Below are 18,534 nucleotides of genomic sequence, written 5' to 3' on the forward strand. Positions count from 1 at the left end.
CTCTGGTTTAAGGTGAACTAAATGAAAGAAAGACTTTGCTTTATAGACTTAGGGGCACATTTACTAAGGGTCGAAGTGAATATTCGAATTGAAAAACTTTGAATTGTGAAGTAATTTTTGAGTACTTCGACCATCGAATAGGCCAAATTCGACCTCGATGCGAAGTGAAAATGCTTTGACTATTCGACCATTCGATAATCGAAGTACTGTCTCTTTAAAAAAACTTTGACTTCGCCACCTTAAACCTGCCGAATTGCTATGTTACCCTATGGGGACCTCCTACAACATAAAGCCAACACTTGGCTAAGTTTTTAGAAGTCAAAGGGAAATCCTACGATTAAATCATTCGATTCGTAGTACGATCGTTGATGTTAAAAATCCTTCGACTTCGAATGTTGAAGTAACCTATTCGATGGTCGAATTTCGAAGTTTTTTGCACATCGAAATTCGACCCTTGATAAATATGCCCCTAAATGTTGGTATTCCACCTTTTTTGAACAATACTAACCCAGTCCTGTCATTTTAAAGGTAAGATCTGTTATTGCAAAGACCATATTGCTATAAAAATAGGCAGTGGATATTTTATTTGACAGTAATAGTAATTTATCTCTTAAGCAACTGACAATGCTGGAACCTAAAGTCAATTATTCTGCACTTTTCCCCACTCTCTGTTTCTCAGCTCATTTCTTCGAATCTTGCCACTGACCGTCTTGGGTAATTGCTGGACAAATTCTATCTGTATATGGGGAGGAGAAAACATGCTCATGTTGTAATTACGAACTGATAACATACGGAGAAAATTTGATCATTACACAACTAACCAATATCTAATAGATATCAGTCTCACCAGTTAGTCTCAAGAAAAAAATCTTCGTTGTGCTTACGTTCACCCACCATTAGTGAGATTGAAAATTAAATGTACTGTACACTTGTAAGGTATCCATCAAATCTGCCTGTGGGCTGAGGAGATTGATACTGTATGAGGATTCACAAGAGGTTTAGGCATCTTAGAGGTGTCGGCTGCATTATTTTTTCCTCCAGGCCAGTGCAATTATGCCTATACGGAACACTGGTCCAAGGAAAAATTATCTTGAGTTGTGTGGGTGGGAAAAGAATGAGGGGGGGGGGGTTACCTAACATTGACCTTCCCCAGCAAATTGGTCTTTTCTTGTTCTTTAACAAAATAGTTGAGAACTTAAACTCACCTTTCTTGGATATTTGTACGGTGCTGTTATGTTTTTCACATGTTCCTGGAGCTCCAGTGTCAGTTTTTCAGGGTCATGTCCATTATAAGCCGGGGCAAGTACAACAAAGGCTTTTACTACCTGTAGAACAAATGTTTTGGGTTCTTTACCTGTAAACGTCTGGGTTTAGAGCACCTATTTCTATGCAGCAGATAATTTTCCATTATACAATCTGTTTACCAACCAGATTATGATGGTTGACAAAAATGTCCAGATGAATGTTTTAAAATGTAACCGTTTTCTCAACCTTATGAGTGTTGTCAAAATATGTCCCCTTAACATGGTATATCCCAATGTGTGGGGCTGGCTAGATAGGATGAAATATGAGTGACACTGATTATTTAATGTGTTGTATATCCATGGCATTATAGGAGAGGCACTGTAACAACCATTCTTTTTTAAAACCGTGGCCTCAAAGAGGGCAACCAATCATATTTTAACTTTCACTGTTCCTGCAGATGGCTGAACATCACTAATTGTTGATTGGTTGCTATAGTTTATTGCCTAGATATTGGTACATGAAGCCCAATTATCTTGAACATTATGAGCTAAGCAGGCCTGGATATATGTTTGCCCTAAAAGGGTTACTTAAACCCTCTAGGGAAACGTCCATACATCTATAACTCCACAAACGTATAGCTCATATTTAATAAATATATTTTATAGATCTGTTTCACAAAGTGTCAGTAATTTTTATAGTTGTTAAGCTATATTTATTAAATTCTCTATTTCTTAGTCACAGTAATTTGCTTGGTCTTTGTGTGCTGTTTGGGCCTCTGTGTACTTGAAATGCCAGGGCCTATTATGAATCTCCATCCCATATGGGTACAGGGCTAATTATTATAAAACTTGTCACAGCAGCCCTGATCTATAATCGCTACTTAAATACCATTGTTACCTATCTGTTTTATGTTTTGTACGATCAGTATTGTGAATTACCTCCCCTCTGATTGGGTCTGGGCTGCTCACAACAGCAGATTCTGCAACGGCCGGGTGTTCAATCAACGCACTTTCAATTTCAAATGGGCCAATTCGATATCTAAACGCAAAAAGATAAGTGGTTTCTTTTTTCAGTGTAGTATTGCGGTTTGCATCAGTGCTATTATATCTCTCCTGCTATTCTATATTTGAATGTTTTTGCATGAGTGCGGTGTCTGAGGGGCAGAATATTAAACTGGTGAACATACTTGATTATGTAAATTCTCACCATTCCATTTTTTTTTTAATACCTGTAGTTCCATGTTATTAAACAGGCCCTAAAATTGAATGGAAATTTGTTGCCACTAATCAGCTCAGACTGTAGGGCACAACTCTGCTAAGCTTAAGACTGGAGTAGTCCTTTAACAATCCAGACACAAGTGCTAGAGCACTAAGGGGCACCACATTTTGTTCATTTAACCTGCATTTGAGGGGTACTGTGTGCCATTGTAGATTGTGGAACTGGTGGGTGCAAGGCAGGCGATAAGACAGGTCTACTATGTGGCTTTCCCAGCTGGCCGACATGAATACAGTGCTACTAAATGGGGAATAATAAGTGTTGATGTTGACTTGCCCATCTTAAATAAGATTTTGTGAATGGGTCTGATGTCACTTAATATTATGGCCTCTCTAATAGCTCTTCTTCACATTTTCATGCAATCGAAAATACAGATTTTTTTTATCTATTATATTTACCCTGAGGATAAAATAACATCATCTGATCTTCCTACAAACCAAAAATAGCCATCTTCATCTTTGATGCCTCTGTCTCCAGTTAGGTAGAAGTTTCCTCGCCGAGTGGAAGCTGTCCTTTCTGGGTCACCCTTAGGAAAGATATATAAATGAATACTATATGGTCCCGGATGCACGATGGGCTAAAAATGACCATTAACTTTTGCCCCTTTATTGGAGCTCCTCATCGGTCCTCTCTGGTCCCTGTTTATAAAAAAAAAACGCCAAAAGAGGGATGGCCAATCTCAGCCCTGCAGTCGCACAAGAAAATATAGGATTCGGTTACCTATCAGGTCAGCCTTGCTGCTGGTTCTTGTTCTGCAATGCAGTGTTCCACCAGCTCCCTTACACAGTCTGGGAAAGGAGGCTGCAGGAAGTGGAACAGATGGGCAGGACTAGTAGGGTTTTTGCAAAAACTTTCAATAAATCCACGCAAAACACTACTTTCTAAAACACTTTCCTACTATATTTAAACTAGTATAATGTACCGGCGCATTCTTGTTTTTTTTAAAAAATATTTCTTTAACAACTTGTAACAAAAAGAGTAGTTTGAAAGAATTTAAAAAGTAATATCCAGTTGTAAAATTTGCTAAAAAAAACTAATGTATGTATGTATACGTATGTGTGTGTGTATACGTATGTGTGTATACGTATGTGTGTATACGTATGTGTGTATACGTATGTGTGTATACGTATGTGTGTATACGTATGTGTGTATATATATCTTTTATTATTTTTAATAATCTAAAAACACTGGACATTACAGAGATGTGGAGCCAAAGTTGGGAGCAATATCTGGAGTCGGAGTTGTAAACAATGTACAGACTCTGACTCCTAGATGCAAACACAGCTTTTACCAGTGCAGAGCAACAGTATATGATATTTTAATTCGTTTGTTACACTTTGTTTTTGAAGTTCCTTTAAAAACCGAGAAGTCTGAGGTACCATAAACGGAGGCGTCAAATTATTTATCTATAGTGATGGGCGAATTTGCGTCTCGTTTTTGACGCCGGCGCCCGTTTTTCCGACGCCGGCGCCCGTTTTTCGGGAAAAAAAATGACGCCGTCGAATTTATTCCGCGAATTTTCGCGGGAGTTTCGCGAATCGCGCAAATTCGCCGCGAATTCGCGCCTGGCGAATAAATTCGCCCATCACTATTTATCTACAGAACCCTGGAAAATTATTAATATATTTTGGTAAAATGTACACAGTTGATACAGGTTATTGAGCAATTTTTAAGCCCTTACTGTGTATTGGGAGAAAAGATAAAATGGTTTCTGTGGTGATACTCGGATAGCGATATCCCCTTCTTTTCCCTGCGGGAGTACATCACCATTTTCATCAATGATCTGTAAACCAAAAAAAAGTTTGCAAAAATAAACGGTATACTTAAAACCAGAGTTTAAAAACAAGAGACTAAAAAGAAGAAATATTTAGGGCATATATTTTATGGTTGTAGAGGATCGCTGAAATCTAACAGTATAAATAATTTGCATAGTTAAAGTTAATTTTCCAGTTACATTTGTAACGTTTCTTGACCCTTTCTCCTTTTTCTGATCATGGTTAAACATTTGATTTTTTTACCCCAGGCTTAAAACTTTACATTTACACTATTTTGATTTGATTTACTTTTTATTGGGAGCCGAAATGATCAAGAAAATATTTCTGTCCACTGTAAGAACTTGTAGTGTGCATGTCACATTTTTTTTCCGCTACAGACAAACTTGCAACAACTTTTTCCATATTGTATAATGTCTTTTGCTATCTCAGACTCCCACTCCCAAAAGAAAAATGAGACCTTTAATAAATCTTTTGCAAATGGTCTTAATTTTCTCTTCTGGGTGGCTGTTTTTATGGGTGTCCAGTGGGGGGGGAGGCACTACAGTAATCCCCTCAAACAGGGCAATAACATGTGACCCAGGTCCACATAATGGAGTCTAAGATCACAGCAACTGGCATTATCCTATACAGGTATGAGACTGTCAGGCTCTGCTGGGATTTGAGCCAGGGATCTTTGGATTTCTTGTTCTGTGCCTTAAAGGGCATGTAAAGGCAAAAAAAAAAAAATCTAATTTTTACTGAATGAAATAAAAAAGAAACCTATCTCCAATATACTTTTAATTAAAAGATGTGTACCATTTCTAAACAGCCCAGATCACACTGAGCATGTGCACAGTCTTGGTCTTGCAAAGATGTTTAACAAAGTTACAAGATGGTGACCCCCTGTAGCCAACTTTGAAAGCATAAATCATTTGTTTGATTAGGCTTGTGGTGCAGTAAGTTCATGTTTGTTTAGTATACAAAATACAGCATTTCTAGCCTTATTCTATTTTAGACTTTACTCCCCTTTAACCTTTGGGCCAGGTGAGCAGCCGGTAGCCTGACTCACTATCTATCACCTGGTCTTGGTAACCCTTTTCCAGCAGCCTCCTTATTGGTTAGTAAGTCTACAAAGCACCATTAAATAACCCCAATCGGCTGGTTTTGCTTTCAATAAGGATTAATTATATCTTAGCATTTTGAACAATTTGCTTAAAATGGGAGATGATCTTTCTGGCTGACGGGTTCCCGGATCCTATAACTGTACTTTTAAATCAGGTATCTTATAGAAGGTATTTGCTAAAGGTCTTCTTCACAAATCCATTTTTTAGGGTTGGGTTAAGTCATCCCCTGCTCAATATAGACAGAAAAGAAGGGGGTTCAACATTGGCTTCAAGCAGAGTAACCCATAGATATCACTTTGCTGGCATGATTCAGATAGCTACTTTCAATTACTAGATATAGAGAAACTTTGTACCTATTATTGCTTTGCCCTGATGTACTTTACTTTAATTGCATAACCTTGCAAAGGACAACACCTCCCAGAATTAAGTAAGATGTTCTTGTTAAAATGAGCTTAAATCGTTAATGAGTTACTTGTCATCTACCTGTAGTGAATAATTGACCTTCCCTCATTTTCTCGCACTTCTATATGACAGTTTTGCCTTGGCATGTGTAGGGGTTATACATTAGCTACATGGATAGTAACGTTGCACAAATGTCACAGGATCTCTCTGCAGAGCTGTTAAACCGCCAATTGTTATTTACTGCTTGTGATATAATGTACCCCTTAGTCAAGTCATACCTGTAGTTTTGTGCGACAAATCGGAAAAATAGTTTACAAAACTTTTCTGCAACTTTTCCCATTCGGATCTTTGATAAAGTACATTTGTGAAAATGAGTTTATTTGTGCTTTCAAAAAGCTCTAATACCACTAAAATATGACCTTTAATAAATTGGCCTCCGTGTTTCAAGAAGGGGAATTGTCAATTTTTTATTTTTATACCTGAACATCATATGCTGGAGAAGGTTTGCCCATGGATCCGGGTTTTATCTTCATTCCCTTAAACGTGCCACAGATTAGAACCTGGTATATGGTAAAAAAATAATTTTTCAAGATTTCTTTCGGGATATAATATCCATATCCCATAAGGGTAGAACAAGTCACCTTTTATTAATTCCACTTTGCTTTGTAAATAACATGAAAAAGTTAAATGCAACATACTGTTTCAGTTTGGCCATAGCCTTCATAAATGTCTAACCCAGTCTGTTCTTTCCACTGTTCCATGACTTGCGGGTTGATGGGCTCCCCAGCGCTAACACAGTGTTGTAGGCTCTTGAATTGATAGCTTTAGAGAAAAACAATAAAAATATTTGCTGCTTCTGAGATTCTACCAAACCAAAGAGGTCATTTACAATCAGCCTTTACTTTATTAAATAATACTAGTTAGTGATGTAGTTCTAGAAAAGGTTAACTTGGTTTATTTTGCCTTACGAAATTAAACTTCGCTATGTGATGCTGTACAAATGGAGTCTTCGCACACATATTCTGAAATAGTTCTTTCATATCCATGGCAAAAAAAGACTTCTACTTACCTTGCAAGGTTCTGTAGTACAAATATACGATAGGCTGTTGGAGCTGAGCAAAATGTTGTTATAGGAAAAGTGGATAGTGTCTGTATCAGAGGAAGAGAATTATGGGAATTATTTCATAGCAATAAATACATTGAGAATAATAAAATATATATTGAGAACATCCAGTGCTATTTTGGGCAATGGAGGTTTTTACAGCTTTGTTTCATCTATGCCTTCAATCTTAGCCATGTATATCCATAAATCGGCAAAAAATGTCCAATTCCAGATATTCGATTCTGTAAAGGGCTGCCTGCTGTTCCTTAATTTATTAAGGAATTCATTTGATTCCTTAATGATTTTTCTGATATAATTCAGCCAAATATTTATTTCCCAATTGTTTAATTTCCTCAAGTTTCTAGGAAGTTCTGTATAAATCAATTTTAGCCTTGCCTATGTACCCTTTGTCTCTCTGGCAGGCTGGCAACAAGTTTCCTTATGCGAGAACCTGGAAGGGGCCCTGCAATCCAGGGGTGTGGAATGACACACAGGATAGAGTCTTGCGTGGAACCAATTTCTAAGACCCCGACCCACAACCCAAACCACGACCCGCATATTTACCCACTTTGAACCGCTACCTGGACCCGCAGCTGCCTTATCCGCAATCTGACCTGCAACCCACCGGCCACCATTAAACCAGAAGTGATGTTGTTGCAAACTGGAAGTGACATCATCAAACTTGGCCGATAGTCAAGAAAGAGAGGGACAGAAGCGCGCCGTGTGATGTAAGAGAGCTGTACCGGAAGTCTGATGGGATGGGGAGATGAGTGGAAAGAAAGCTGCAAGGAGAGAGCTGCAGCAGGAAGAGACCCGCTACCCATCCCATGACCCGGCAGACCCGCATCTATAAATGCTCCTGAAAAGCCTACCCTCTTTCCACAGGGTTACCGCTTTTTTTGCGGGTACCTGACCCGCTGCAGGACTCTAACACAGGATATAAGTAAGAATCCACATGACAAATTATTTTCTGGTGTGCTTACCTGTAAGACAATATTTGGGTCAAAACGGGGCATGCTGTGAGCAAACACACATGAGCCTTGAATCCATGGTGCAAAGACACTGCTCCAAGCAGATTTTGCCCAGCCAGTGTCTGACATATTCCACACAATATCACTAGGGGTCAGATCCATCCAGTATCTGGTGAAGAACAAAAGCATTTCAGCAATGTCTGAAAAATAATTTAAAGGGAATGTAAAGTCTAAAATAGAATAAGGCTAGAAATGCTGTATATTAAATACCTGTATAAACAAGAACTTACTGCACCACAAGCCTAATCAATAATAAAATAGCACAAATAATTTATGCTTTCAAAGTTGGCTACAGGAGGTCACCATCTTGTAACTTTGTTAAACATCTTTGCAAGACTAAGACTGTGGGGGGGGTTGCCTAGAAGCCTATCTTACACTTCCCTACAAAACACAACAGTATCAAAATGACCTTTATCTGAATGACATTTACTGCACTGCTGCTCAGTATGCTTTTGGATGGCCTAGCAATAAGAGTAAAAGAGAGAAGTGCCCATACACAGTTCTGTTAAAGAGCTAACAATTTGGCCCCTTCAGACCAAGCTGGCAGCTTATTGGCCCATGTATGGGCCCCCTCAAAATTCAGATGGACAGTTTTTAAAATTGTGCCAGATGAAGATAGCATAGGTGTATTCGTGCAGTCTTCATCCAATGGACCTTTGTAGGCCCCAGTGCCAATGATTGGATCAGCCAGATTTGACCCTGCGTGTGGTTGGCCTGGGCACCGATGCTCTCCTTTGGCAGCGAGCTAGTCTGCCAATGTAAAATATTTACCTTTCAAAAGTTGTGATTAAGTTTGTATACAATTCAGTGAATAAGGCTAAAAGGGAGCTGGAATTTTCTGTAATTAGACACAAAAGCATCCTGTGTGTCTTCTCTATATTGACTTACTTTCCATTAACCTTCAAGCCATGTCCATAGCTGCAGTGACTGTGTTCTGTCATTTTAGGGGAGCCTGTGGTTCCACTAGTAAAGAATATGGTCATTGGATCACTGCTCTTCGTCTTTACACAAATGTGTTTGTCATCAGCCGCTCTTAATAAAATGTAAAAAACATTGCTGAATTAGTACTATTTCATTACATTCTAGATATTGCCAATGTCCTTTGCTGGGCACCTACCGGAACAGGCCGTTAAAATCCAACCACCCGTCTCTTCTTTCTGCAGATATCAGCATTTTAGTTTCTAAACATGGAGACTGAGCCGCAACAGAGTCTACAGCTGCCGCAAGGGAATCACTGGTTATTATACATTTAGCCATTGAAGTTTGTAGCCGGTGGAGAATGTCCTTTGCTGTCAGTTGGGTTGTTCCAGGGATGAGCACCACACCTTGAAATGACATAATGTTAAATGTATGGCTTTGTTTGTCATAATTTGTTTACAAGACTTCATTTCAATCAGTTAAAACCTACAATCCAGCTTTTGTTCTTACTGATGCAAATTCATGCAAATGAAAGTGGTAGTATACCCCTTTGTCCAACATTAGTGGAATAAATAGGTGCTAAACATACTATCTACCTATTGTTTTAATAATGAAATATCTATGGTTTTTGAATTTGAATCTACTCCATGTGTTGTTCTTGCAAGGTAGATAATTAGACTGCCAGTAACAACCCCTTCCCCTGACTCTTTTGTTGTGTCTTGTTTAGTTTACAGATACAGGTAAGCAGAAGTCCGTTATGCAGGGGATTATCCACACACTCGGAATCTAATAGTGCTGTGTGGGCCAGCCTGAAAACCATGGGTCAGGTGGGTTCGGGCCAGCTCCTGCACAAAATCTTCTGGTCGCGGGCGGGTATGGGTTGGGCTCTTCACCTGCTCTCCTCGCCTGCGACCTAGCACTGCCGGCTTTCAGCCACTAAATTAATAGACTTGTGCCAGCCCAGGCCCCTTTTGTGATGTAATTGCGGGTGGTGGGCACGGGTCTATAAATAGAGGGGTAATGCCAGACCGGTTGTGGGTTGGGAGGGGGATGGTTAGGGTAGGATGCTGGAATTTCGACCCGCACACCACTAGAATCTAATTAGCCGCACAAGAACCATAGAGTAGTTTCAGTTATCCTGTTTGTCCTGTATACAGTAGGTCAAGAAGTAACAAAAAACATACATTTTCCATGATTCCAAGACAATAGGCAAAATGTTTGTTCAGCACAAGCCCTCTTGTCAGACAAGGGGATGTACTGTCCTTCTAGGGCCCAATTTAGTAAAATACTTGTTATATAAAAAAAAACAATAGGCATTTCCATGCTGCTAGAGTTGATAGAGTATGTATTTTGCTTTGTGGTGATCACTTTTTGAGCTTCTGTTCTGCTGTACAACATGGCTGACCAACTGGAGGCCCACGGGCCATTATGGTTGCTTCCCGGCCGGTATTAAAACACCTGCCATGGCCGGTATTATAAATTTAAAGGCAATGTAGCTGCTGGTAATTTGTGATACCCTTAACAAAAGCCCTTGGCCCTCCGGTGGAAACTTTTCTTCGTCTTCTGCCCCTCTCGCGATGTGGCCCCGTCCCTTTTGCATCATGACCCGTGGCTCCGCCCCCTTTTGCGTCACGACCCTAGCGGCTCTGCACCTTTTTACATAATGACATCACGGCCCGCCCATTTATTTACCACCACCACCATTGGCCGTTAATTTTTTATTAAAAAGGTGGCAACCCTACGGGTCATATGTGGCCGTCCAAGGCATCTATGGCTCACAATGTGTCTTAATAAGCCCTTCTTTGTATGACAATCTTTTTCATATAATCAAGCCCATGACCATGTAGTATATAATGTAAGATGATAACTTTGCCAACAGGATTAGTAGAATTGGTAGAGCTGTCTGTCTTGTTGAGAATGCCATGTCAATATTTTGAGTTTGATATGATGGGGGTGGGGCTTATAACAGGGGTATAAAGATATAAGGCAGTGATCCCCAACCAGTGACTCATGGGGAATATGCTGGTTACCAGCCTCTTGGATGTTGCTCCCAGTGGCCTCAAAGCAGGTGTTTATTTTTGAATTCCAGGCTTGTGAGGCAAGTTTTGGTTGTATAAAAAACCAGCTGTAGTGCCAAACTGAGCCTCCTGTAGGCTGACAGTTCACATAGGGACTACCATATAACCAATCACAGCCCTTATCTGGCACACCCACGGACTTCTTTCATGCTTGTGTTGCTCCCCAACTCTTTTTACAATTGAATGCGGCTCACAGGTAAAAAAGGTTGGGGACCACTAACTGAGAGGTCCAGGTATCAATGGGAGATGTTTGCAGCCTTCCTGACATTCAAGTTTTTTTGGATAAACAAATTGAGTTTGATCGAATTCAAGTTTTAAAAATAAATATCGGCCTGTCAAATTTCAAATTCATTCGAATTTAAGGGAGTTTAAAAAAAATCACATGAATTCGAATTTTGAACCTTGATAAAGGTGCCTCTGAGAATTAAACTTTTTGGAAATAAAATTGCAGTTTCTTACCTGCTCTTATACAGGCAACGTTTAATAACCACCATTCTGGCACCCGTGGGAGAATCACAATGACTCTGTCCCCTGGTTTCAAGTTGCAGGCATCAGATATAATGTTGGCTGCTTTCCTGGAGAGAAAGCCTAACTCCTCAAAGCTCCACTTGATCTCTTCTCCACTGCCGTCTATCCACCAGAGAGCTGGGTTACTGGACTTTCCTCCTTCCTAGTAAATAAAAAAAATTAAAAAAATTAAAGTGAAATTCTTGTTAGTGACTTCTATTAAGACTAAACCTAAAATACATTTTACACATGATCCCCTTTATCTACTAATAAAAGCTCCCATTGTTCCTTACACCAGCTCATTGCGCATTTTAGAGAAAAATGGAAAAATGTAGATCAATCAATACTAAAGGGGTTGTTCACCTTTGAGTTAACTTTCAGTATGATGTAGAGAGTGATATTCTGAGACAATTTGCAACTGGTTTTCATTTTTTATTATTTGAGTTTTTTTTAATTATTTCGCTTTTTATTCAGCAGCTCTCCGGTTTGCAATTTCAGCAATCGGATTGCTAGGTTCCAAATTACCCTAGCAACCATGAATTCATTTGATCAAGAGACTGGAATATGAATAGGAGAGGGCCTGCATAGAAAGAAGAGTAATAAAAAGTAGCAATAGCAATAAACGTGTAGCCTTACAGAGTATTTGTTTTTTAAATGGGGTCAGTGACCCCCCATTTGAAAACTGCAAAAAGGTCAAAAGAAGAAGGCAAATACTTCAAAAACTATATAAAAAAATAAATTATGAAGAAAAGTTGTTGAGAGTTGGCCACTCTTTAACATACTAAGGGGGTTATTTACTAAACTCCGAATAAAATCAGACTTTTTAAAAAAATCACTTTTTTTTTTAAGAATTTATTAAACCCTGAGGATGGAAAAGTCCGAATTTGAAAAGTCAATGGTTCTCCTATTGACTTATTCAATCTTAACCGGTCTGAGATGCCGGATTTTCAGACTCAGACTTTTCCAATGATTTTTTGATGTGCGCTGGGTTTTCGTGCAATACTCCAAAGTTTTTGGGGATTTGGGCAAAAATCCGAGTTTTTGGGTGAAAAGTCAGAAAAAAATCACGAAAATTGCATGAAAAATCCGAAAAAAATTTGAAAATTAGATTTTTTTCCCGCAAAGCAAATTTTTAGGAAAAGGTAATATTAAATAACCGCAAAAAAACAGAGCTGATTTGATCGGAGTTTGTAGCAGAAAATATTGCGATAAATTCGGACTTTGATAAATAACCCCCCAAAAGTTAACTTAAGGTGAACCACCCCTTATAGGCCACCCACGGCACCCTAGGCACTTTCTCTGTTTGTGCAGAAACGCAGCCAGAGAAAAGGCTGATTCACTGTGGGATTCACTGACTTTGCTGGATGCAATGGATTTCAGTGCAGTGCATTTTCACACTAAAAACAAAATATCCTTCTACTTTTCCATTAGGAGAAAGTATATAGAGTGTTAATTCTCATTATGAATAAGGAACAATATTCAATATTTCAAATGGAACTGTAGATCCTAAAACCATTTTAAACCTATGCACAAGAATGTTCAAAACCCCTGGTGAGATCGGAGCTCCACTGAAACTGGTGTAGATGGCGCTGCCACCCCCGAGTAATTAGATTCACCTTTCTATTTCTGGCCCATTCATCTAAAATATCATTTGCAAAGTTGAAATATTCCGGCACTTTGGGCTTGTAGTGCAGTTTAATATCTTCATAATTTAAAAAGTTCTGCGGTGTGCCGAGTGTTGGATCCTTGCTGAATAGCCTGGAGCACACTCTGGGGGAGAAATGGGCAGCGAAAGTTCTGGCTTTGCAGAGGATTTTCATTGCTGTGTCAGGTTTCCGAGCTCTTGTTTGATTTGTTCCGGTGTCACATCATATTCCCTGAAAAACAAAATCATGTTTTCAGTACAGAGGGCAGTGTAGGGCAGTGGCTGTCTGCCTATATTTTGGTTAGACCTCCTTTTGCATGAATTTTACTTAGTGCCCCTTGGCTCATAACAAGGTTACAAATAGAGGCAATTATTGGGGCATCAGCTATGCAGCCATATTTTCAACAGTTATTTGGCTAGTGCCCCTTAGCTCATAACAAGGTTACAAATAGAAGAAATTATCGTGGGCCCCTCTGGCCCAGTCCTGTTCCCTGTGCTTCTTGGCGCAGGTCACTTCAGGGGCGTATTTATATTAAGGCCCCCAAGGGCCTGAACCTAGGGCAGCACGGTTTTGAGGGCTGGCCCTCGGGGTGCCTATATTTTACATTTTTATTTTTTTCGAAGACCCATTGCCACGGATTTCCATAGGAAATCCGGTGACGGAGCTGGGGGGGTGAGGGGTAGGGATGAGGAATTTCATGGAAGTGACATCACACGCACAAAATGATGATGTCACATCTGCCGCATGACATAAAGGGTGTGTTTAGGTCAGATGCTTAGGGTGGCATCGGACCTAAATACAGCCCTATGTTGCGGCAAATACAAGCTGCGTGAACGTGCGTCAGAGGGCGGCTTGGCGGGGGAATCTGGGGGCAGGGGACCCCGGGCCCCCCGGTCTGACCCTGGGGGTATCAGACATGCAGCCATATTTTCAGTAGAATCTACGACAGCATATAATGGGCAGATTTATCAAGGGTCGATTGAAAATTAGAGTTTTGAGCTATTTTTATGTGACTAGGGAATAGTCCAAATTCGAATTCGAAAAAATTTTTTTAAAATAGATTTCGGTTGGTCTTTTTTTTATTCGAATTTCGAAGTTATGGGAGTTCAAAAAAACTCCTGTTACTTCGAAATTCCACCCTTGATAAATCTACCCCTAAGTGTTCACCCCTCCTGTGTTTGCTACTCTGCAATTAAATATGCCCCAATAGTATGGATAACCTTCTCTGAACATTTGCAATCACTTGTAAAATTTTTAGTCCGTTTGTAATACAATATTTTTAATTTTATAGCTACTTATATAGGCAACACTGTACAGCAGACCATTAAATGAATTGTGCAAACAGGGGACATTACATTAATTAATATAAATAAATACAAAGTACAGGTACGTTAAAGGGCATGTAAAGGCAAAAAAAATAAAATCCCATTTTTACTTTCTTTAATGAAAAAGAAACCTATCTCCAATATACTTTAATTAAAAAATGTGTACAGTTTTTATAAGAAACCTGACTGTATGCAGTGAAATTCTCCCTTCATTTACTGCTGTGGATAGGAATTGTCAGACGGTCCCTAACTGCTGAGCAGGGAAACAATCATACTTATGAACAGCAGGGGGAGCCCCCGCCTTACTTCCCAGCCATGCAGAACTCAAGCAGCTTTGTTTATGACGATCCCTAAGCAGCCAAGATCACACTGAGCATGTGCACAGTCTTAGTCTTGCAAAGATGTTTAACAAAGTTACAAGATGGTGACCCCCTGTAGCCAACTTTTAAAGCATAAATCATTTGTTTGATTAGGCTTGTGGTGCAGTAAGTTCATGTTTATATTTAATATACAAAATACAGCATTTCTAGCCTTATTCTATTTTAGGCTTTACATGCCCTTTAAAGATTAAGCACTGTGGGGGTTATTTACTAAAACTCGAGTTCATCTAATTTGTTCTATTAAAGCAAAGTCAACCTAACTCGCATGAATTGAACTCATTTCATCCATAATTCTTCTCAAAAAAAGGCAGTGCAAAAAAAAGGTTGCGACAAAAATGTGCGTCAGTTCGAATCATGCGACTTTTTCAAAACTTTACTTCATAGGATTATGAGAAGAAAACCAGAGCGGATCACGATGTCAAGAAATATCTTCAAGGACATCTGCCATTGACTTCTACATGACCTCGACAGGTTTGAGATTATTTATTTTTTAGCAGCTTTGTGGTATAATAAATCTCTAAAAAAATTTTGGATTTTCCCCTTTAAAAATTCGAACAGAAAAATTTAGTCTTAATAAATGGGTCCCTTAATGTTAACAGGCCCATTTTCAACAAAATATCAATTCATTTGTTTTTTTTCAAATAATTACTCTTTCTATTCTGCCTCTTACTGGACTGCAACTAAAATGCTCTCTGGTTTTTGTGGGTCACTGCAAACTGGACAACTGTGAGGCTTTCAATGTTATTATTATTTTTATTTACTGCTTGTATATATTTAATTTCCGTCCTGACTTGCCAACGCTTCACGGTTGCAACCAGGCAACCGTGTGATATTCCACTACCAATTGCAAATTACCTTCGAATATCACTTTCTCCCGGGAATTCGGGAGAGTTGGATTCTGCTACATTATTTCAAGAGTCGGAGGAAACATTGTAGAGAAAGAGACAGGCATAACAATTTCATTTTCATTTTTAACAAAGTATTGGAAAGTTCCTTAAGAATAGGCTATTTTTTTTTTTAATCTGAATTTCTTAATCTGTATTCTTGTTCCATTAGCAGCAATATGGCAGAGACAATGAAGCAAAGAGAGAAGCAAAGAATATTGTTCTAGTCTAGGGAATTCATTCACAGACAGTACACGCCTCCCCTAGTAACCAATCAGCATGCAGAAGTGCTCTCTGAAGGTCATTGGCTCTTTCTTAACTATTTTCCTGCTGTAATTTAGCCGAGGAAGGGAAACTGTGCTGTAGTTTAAGCATGTGACCGACAAAGCAGCAAAAAAGATAATGCAAAAAATTCATATCTAGGGAACAGAATTTTGGTTGATTCTAATCGAAATTGGAGAAACTGCACTCACTGCATCTCACTGATATGGATGAAAATACAAGTTAAGGATTGTTTTATGGGTCATATTGGTAGAAGTCACTACTCCAGACATTGGCACAATGGGAAGATGCTCTTAACTAGCTACATATGTGCCCCCTAAATTTCTTGTACTTTATTTCCCCTTACCAATAATCCCAATACTCTAACTTTCTTTAATGGAATCTCTAATACTTAGCCCAGGGGCATAACAAAAGCATGGCAGCTCCCCAGTGCTCTGGTGCATGCGTGTTCGCGCACATTGGCGCGCGGTTAGGGTTGGCGCACGAGAAGGCAGGCGGGGGCTAGGACCATGTGGCCTAGGGGCCCCAAAAGGGAAATCCGGTCCTGAGCATGAGACTCTGTGTCCTTCCCACAAATTAAGACCTGGAAACATGCAGTTAGTTGGGTTATATTAAAGGTAAAGGGACTCTTGACTCTTGTGTTGCAAAGGTAACACCTCCACATCCATACAAGCCCAGAGACAGGAGAAAGTACAGGTATGGGACCTGTTATCCAGAATGTTCAGGACCTGGGCTTTTCCAAATAAGGGGTCTTACTGTAATTTGGACCTTCATACCTTAAATTTACTTAACATTAATTTAGATATTAAAGGGGAACTAAAGTCTGAAAGTAGAATAATGCTAGAAATGCTGTATTTTGTATACTAAACATAAATATGAACTTACTGCACCAGAAACCTAATTAAACAAATGAGTCATGCTTTCAAAGTTTGGGGGCTGTCATCTTGTTACTTTGTTAAACATCTTTGCAAGACCAAGACTGTGCACATGCTCAGTGTTGTCTGGGTTGGCTAGGGATCGTCATAAATTATCAAACAGCACAAGTCAAATAATATCTGCCATAGAAGCCGATACAGCAAGACTGATTAATACTCAGAATATACAGACTGCACTGGATCTACAGATACAAATCTCTACACGGTCGCCGGTTGCTCTACAGGGAAACAAACAAAGCTGCTCGAGGTCAGGGAAGTAAGGGGGCCTCCCCCTGCTGTTTGAAAGTATGATCGTTTCCCTGCAGAGCAGTTAGGAACTGTCTGAAGTTTCCTATCTGCAGCTGTCAGAGCAAGTATAACTAAGGGTGAATTTCACTGCATACCGTCAGGTTTCTTATAAAAATGTTACACATTTTTTAATTAAAGTATATTGGAGATAGATTTCTTTTTCATTAAAGAAAGTAAAAATGGGATTTTATTTTTTTGACCTTACATCCCCTTTAAATAAACCCAATAGGGTTGTTTTGCCTCCAGTAAGGATGAATTGCATATTAGTTGGGATCAAATACAAGCTACTGTTTTATTATTACAGAGAAAAAGGAAATCATTTGATAAAAATTTCAGTAACTTGATTATAATGGAGTCTATGGGAGATCTTCCCATAATTCGGAGCTTTTTGGCTAACAGGTTTCAGGAGAACAGACCCCAAACCTGTATAAGAACTTGCTGAAGTCACATTAGGTTTAGTAAAAATTGCTGCAAACCCTAAGCATCAAATTTATCCCTGGAGGAAAACATTACTTGGTGGTTTTAGTTGTAAATCTATCATGGGACAACCCTCTTGGGGAATATGTGTTTTCTAACAAGGAAGTAACGAGAGTCAATAAATGTACTTATTCCTGAAAAACAGTGCATGCTGAAAAGTGCCTTATAAAGTCCAGGAGCTTTGTACAAAATTACCTTAAATGTAGGTGCAATCTGAATTTCAGCAATGTGGTGCCTGGATTACAGTGAAATCCAGGAAACAGGAATTGCACCGAGCTATCTCCTTCATGCATGGACTACAGCACATTTGTACTACTGCAACTACTAATAAGGCATTCTGACTCTCCGCTGCAGCTGGACACTGCTTGAAAATCCTGGAAGTAACATTAGCTGCACATTTATAAATAACTTCATTGAATTCCCTGCACCTCTCCGCTACTAGTATCGTACATGTTTACAGAATTAGGCAAGTAAGCATGTTAAAGTCGCAATACTTACAGCAGGACTGCCGAGTGCAAGTGCCAGAAACCTGATTCCTCTTCCCCTTTCTTCAGCTCTAAGAATGTTTGCTGAATGCACAACAGAAAGGCAGAGCTTGGAATCTAATGATTGACATGCAAAGAGACACTCTTAAAGTGAAAGTGTTTATGTAGTACAGGATTTCATTTACATTCATTCTCCTGGGATTGCTTTATTTAACTCCCAGCACAGGGGCGAATGGATTAAGAAAAAAATGGAGAAGGTTGACCTTTGAAATGCCGATTAATGTGGTTGGAATTTAAATCAGAATAATATGTGAAGGAAAATTAAGGGGGTTATTTATTAATGTCAAAATGCTAAAAAAAATTTAGTGCAAAAAAAAGTATACCCTGAGGCTGCAA

At 39.2% G+C, this 18,534-nt stretch overlaps 1 protein-coding gene across 1 annotated transcript; it reads right to left on the bottom strand.

Annotated features, from left to right (window-relative positions):
• Positions 1–567: 567 nt before the first annotated feature.
• Positions 568–18,247, bottom strand: acsm3.L (acyl-CoA synthetase medium chain family member 3 L homeolog). Its single transcript, XM_018234405.2, has 14 exons — positions 18,152–18,247; positions 13,053–13,313; positions 11,389–11,599; positions 9,051–9,258; positions 8,822–8,965; positions 7,886–8,042; positions 6,870–6,949; positions 6,499–6,622; positions 6,280–6,360; positions 4,202–4,303; positions 2,919–3,046; positions 2,184–2,283; positions 1,206–1,325; positions 568–736 (listed from the first exon to the last, which is right to left on the bottom strand). The coding sequence occupies exons 2-14, from the start codon at positions 13,254–13,256 to the stop codon at positions 641–643; spliced, it is 1,755 nt and encodes a 584-aa protein (XP_018089894.1). The 5' UTR covers positions 13,257–13,313; positions 18,152–18,247; the 3' UTR covers positions 568–640.
• Between the last annotated feature and the right edge of the window lie 287 nt (positions 18,248–18,534).

This window comes from Xenopus laevis, chromosome 9_10L (assembly GCF_017654675.1).
Source record: "Xenopus laevis strain J_2021 chromosome 9_10L, Xenopus_laevis_v10.1, whole genome shotgun sequence".
Classification (NCBI taxonomy): Eukaryota; Metazoa; Chordata; class Amphibia; order Anura; family Pipidae; genus Xenopus; species Xenopus laevis.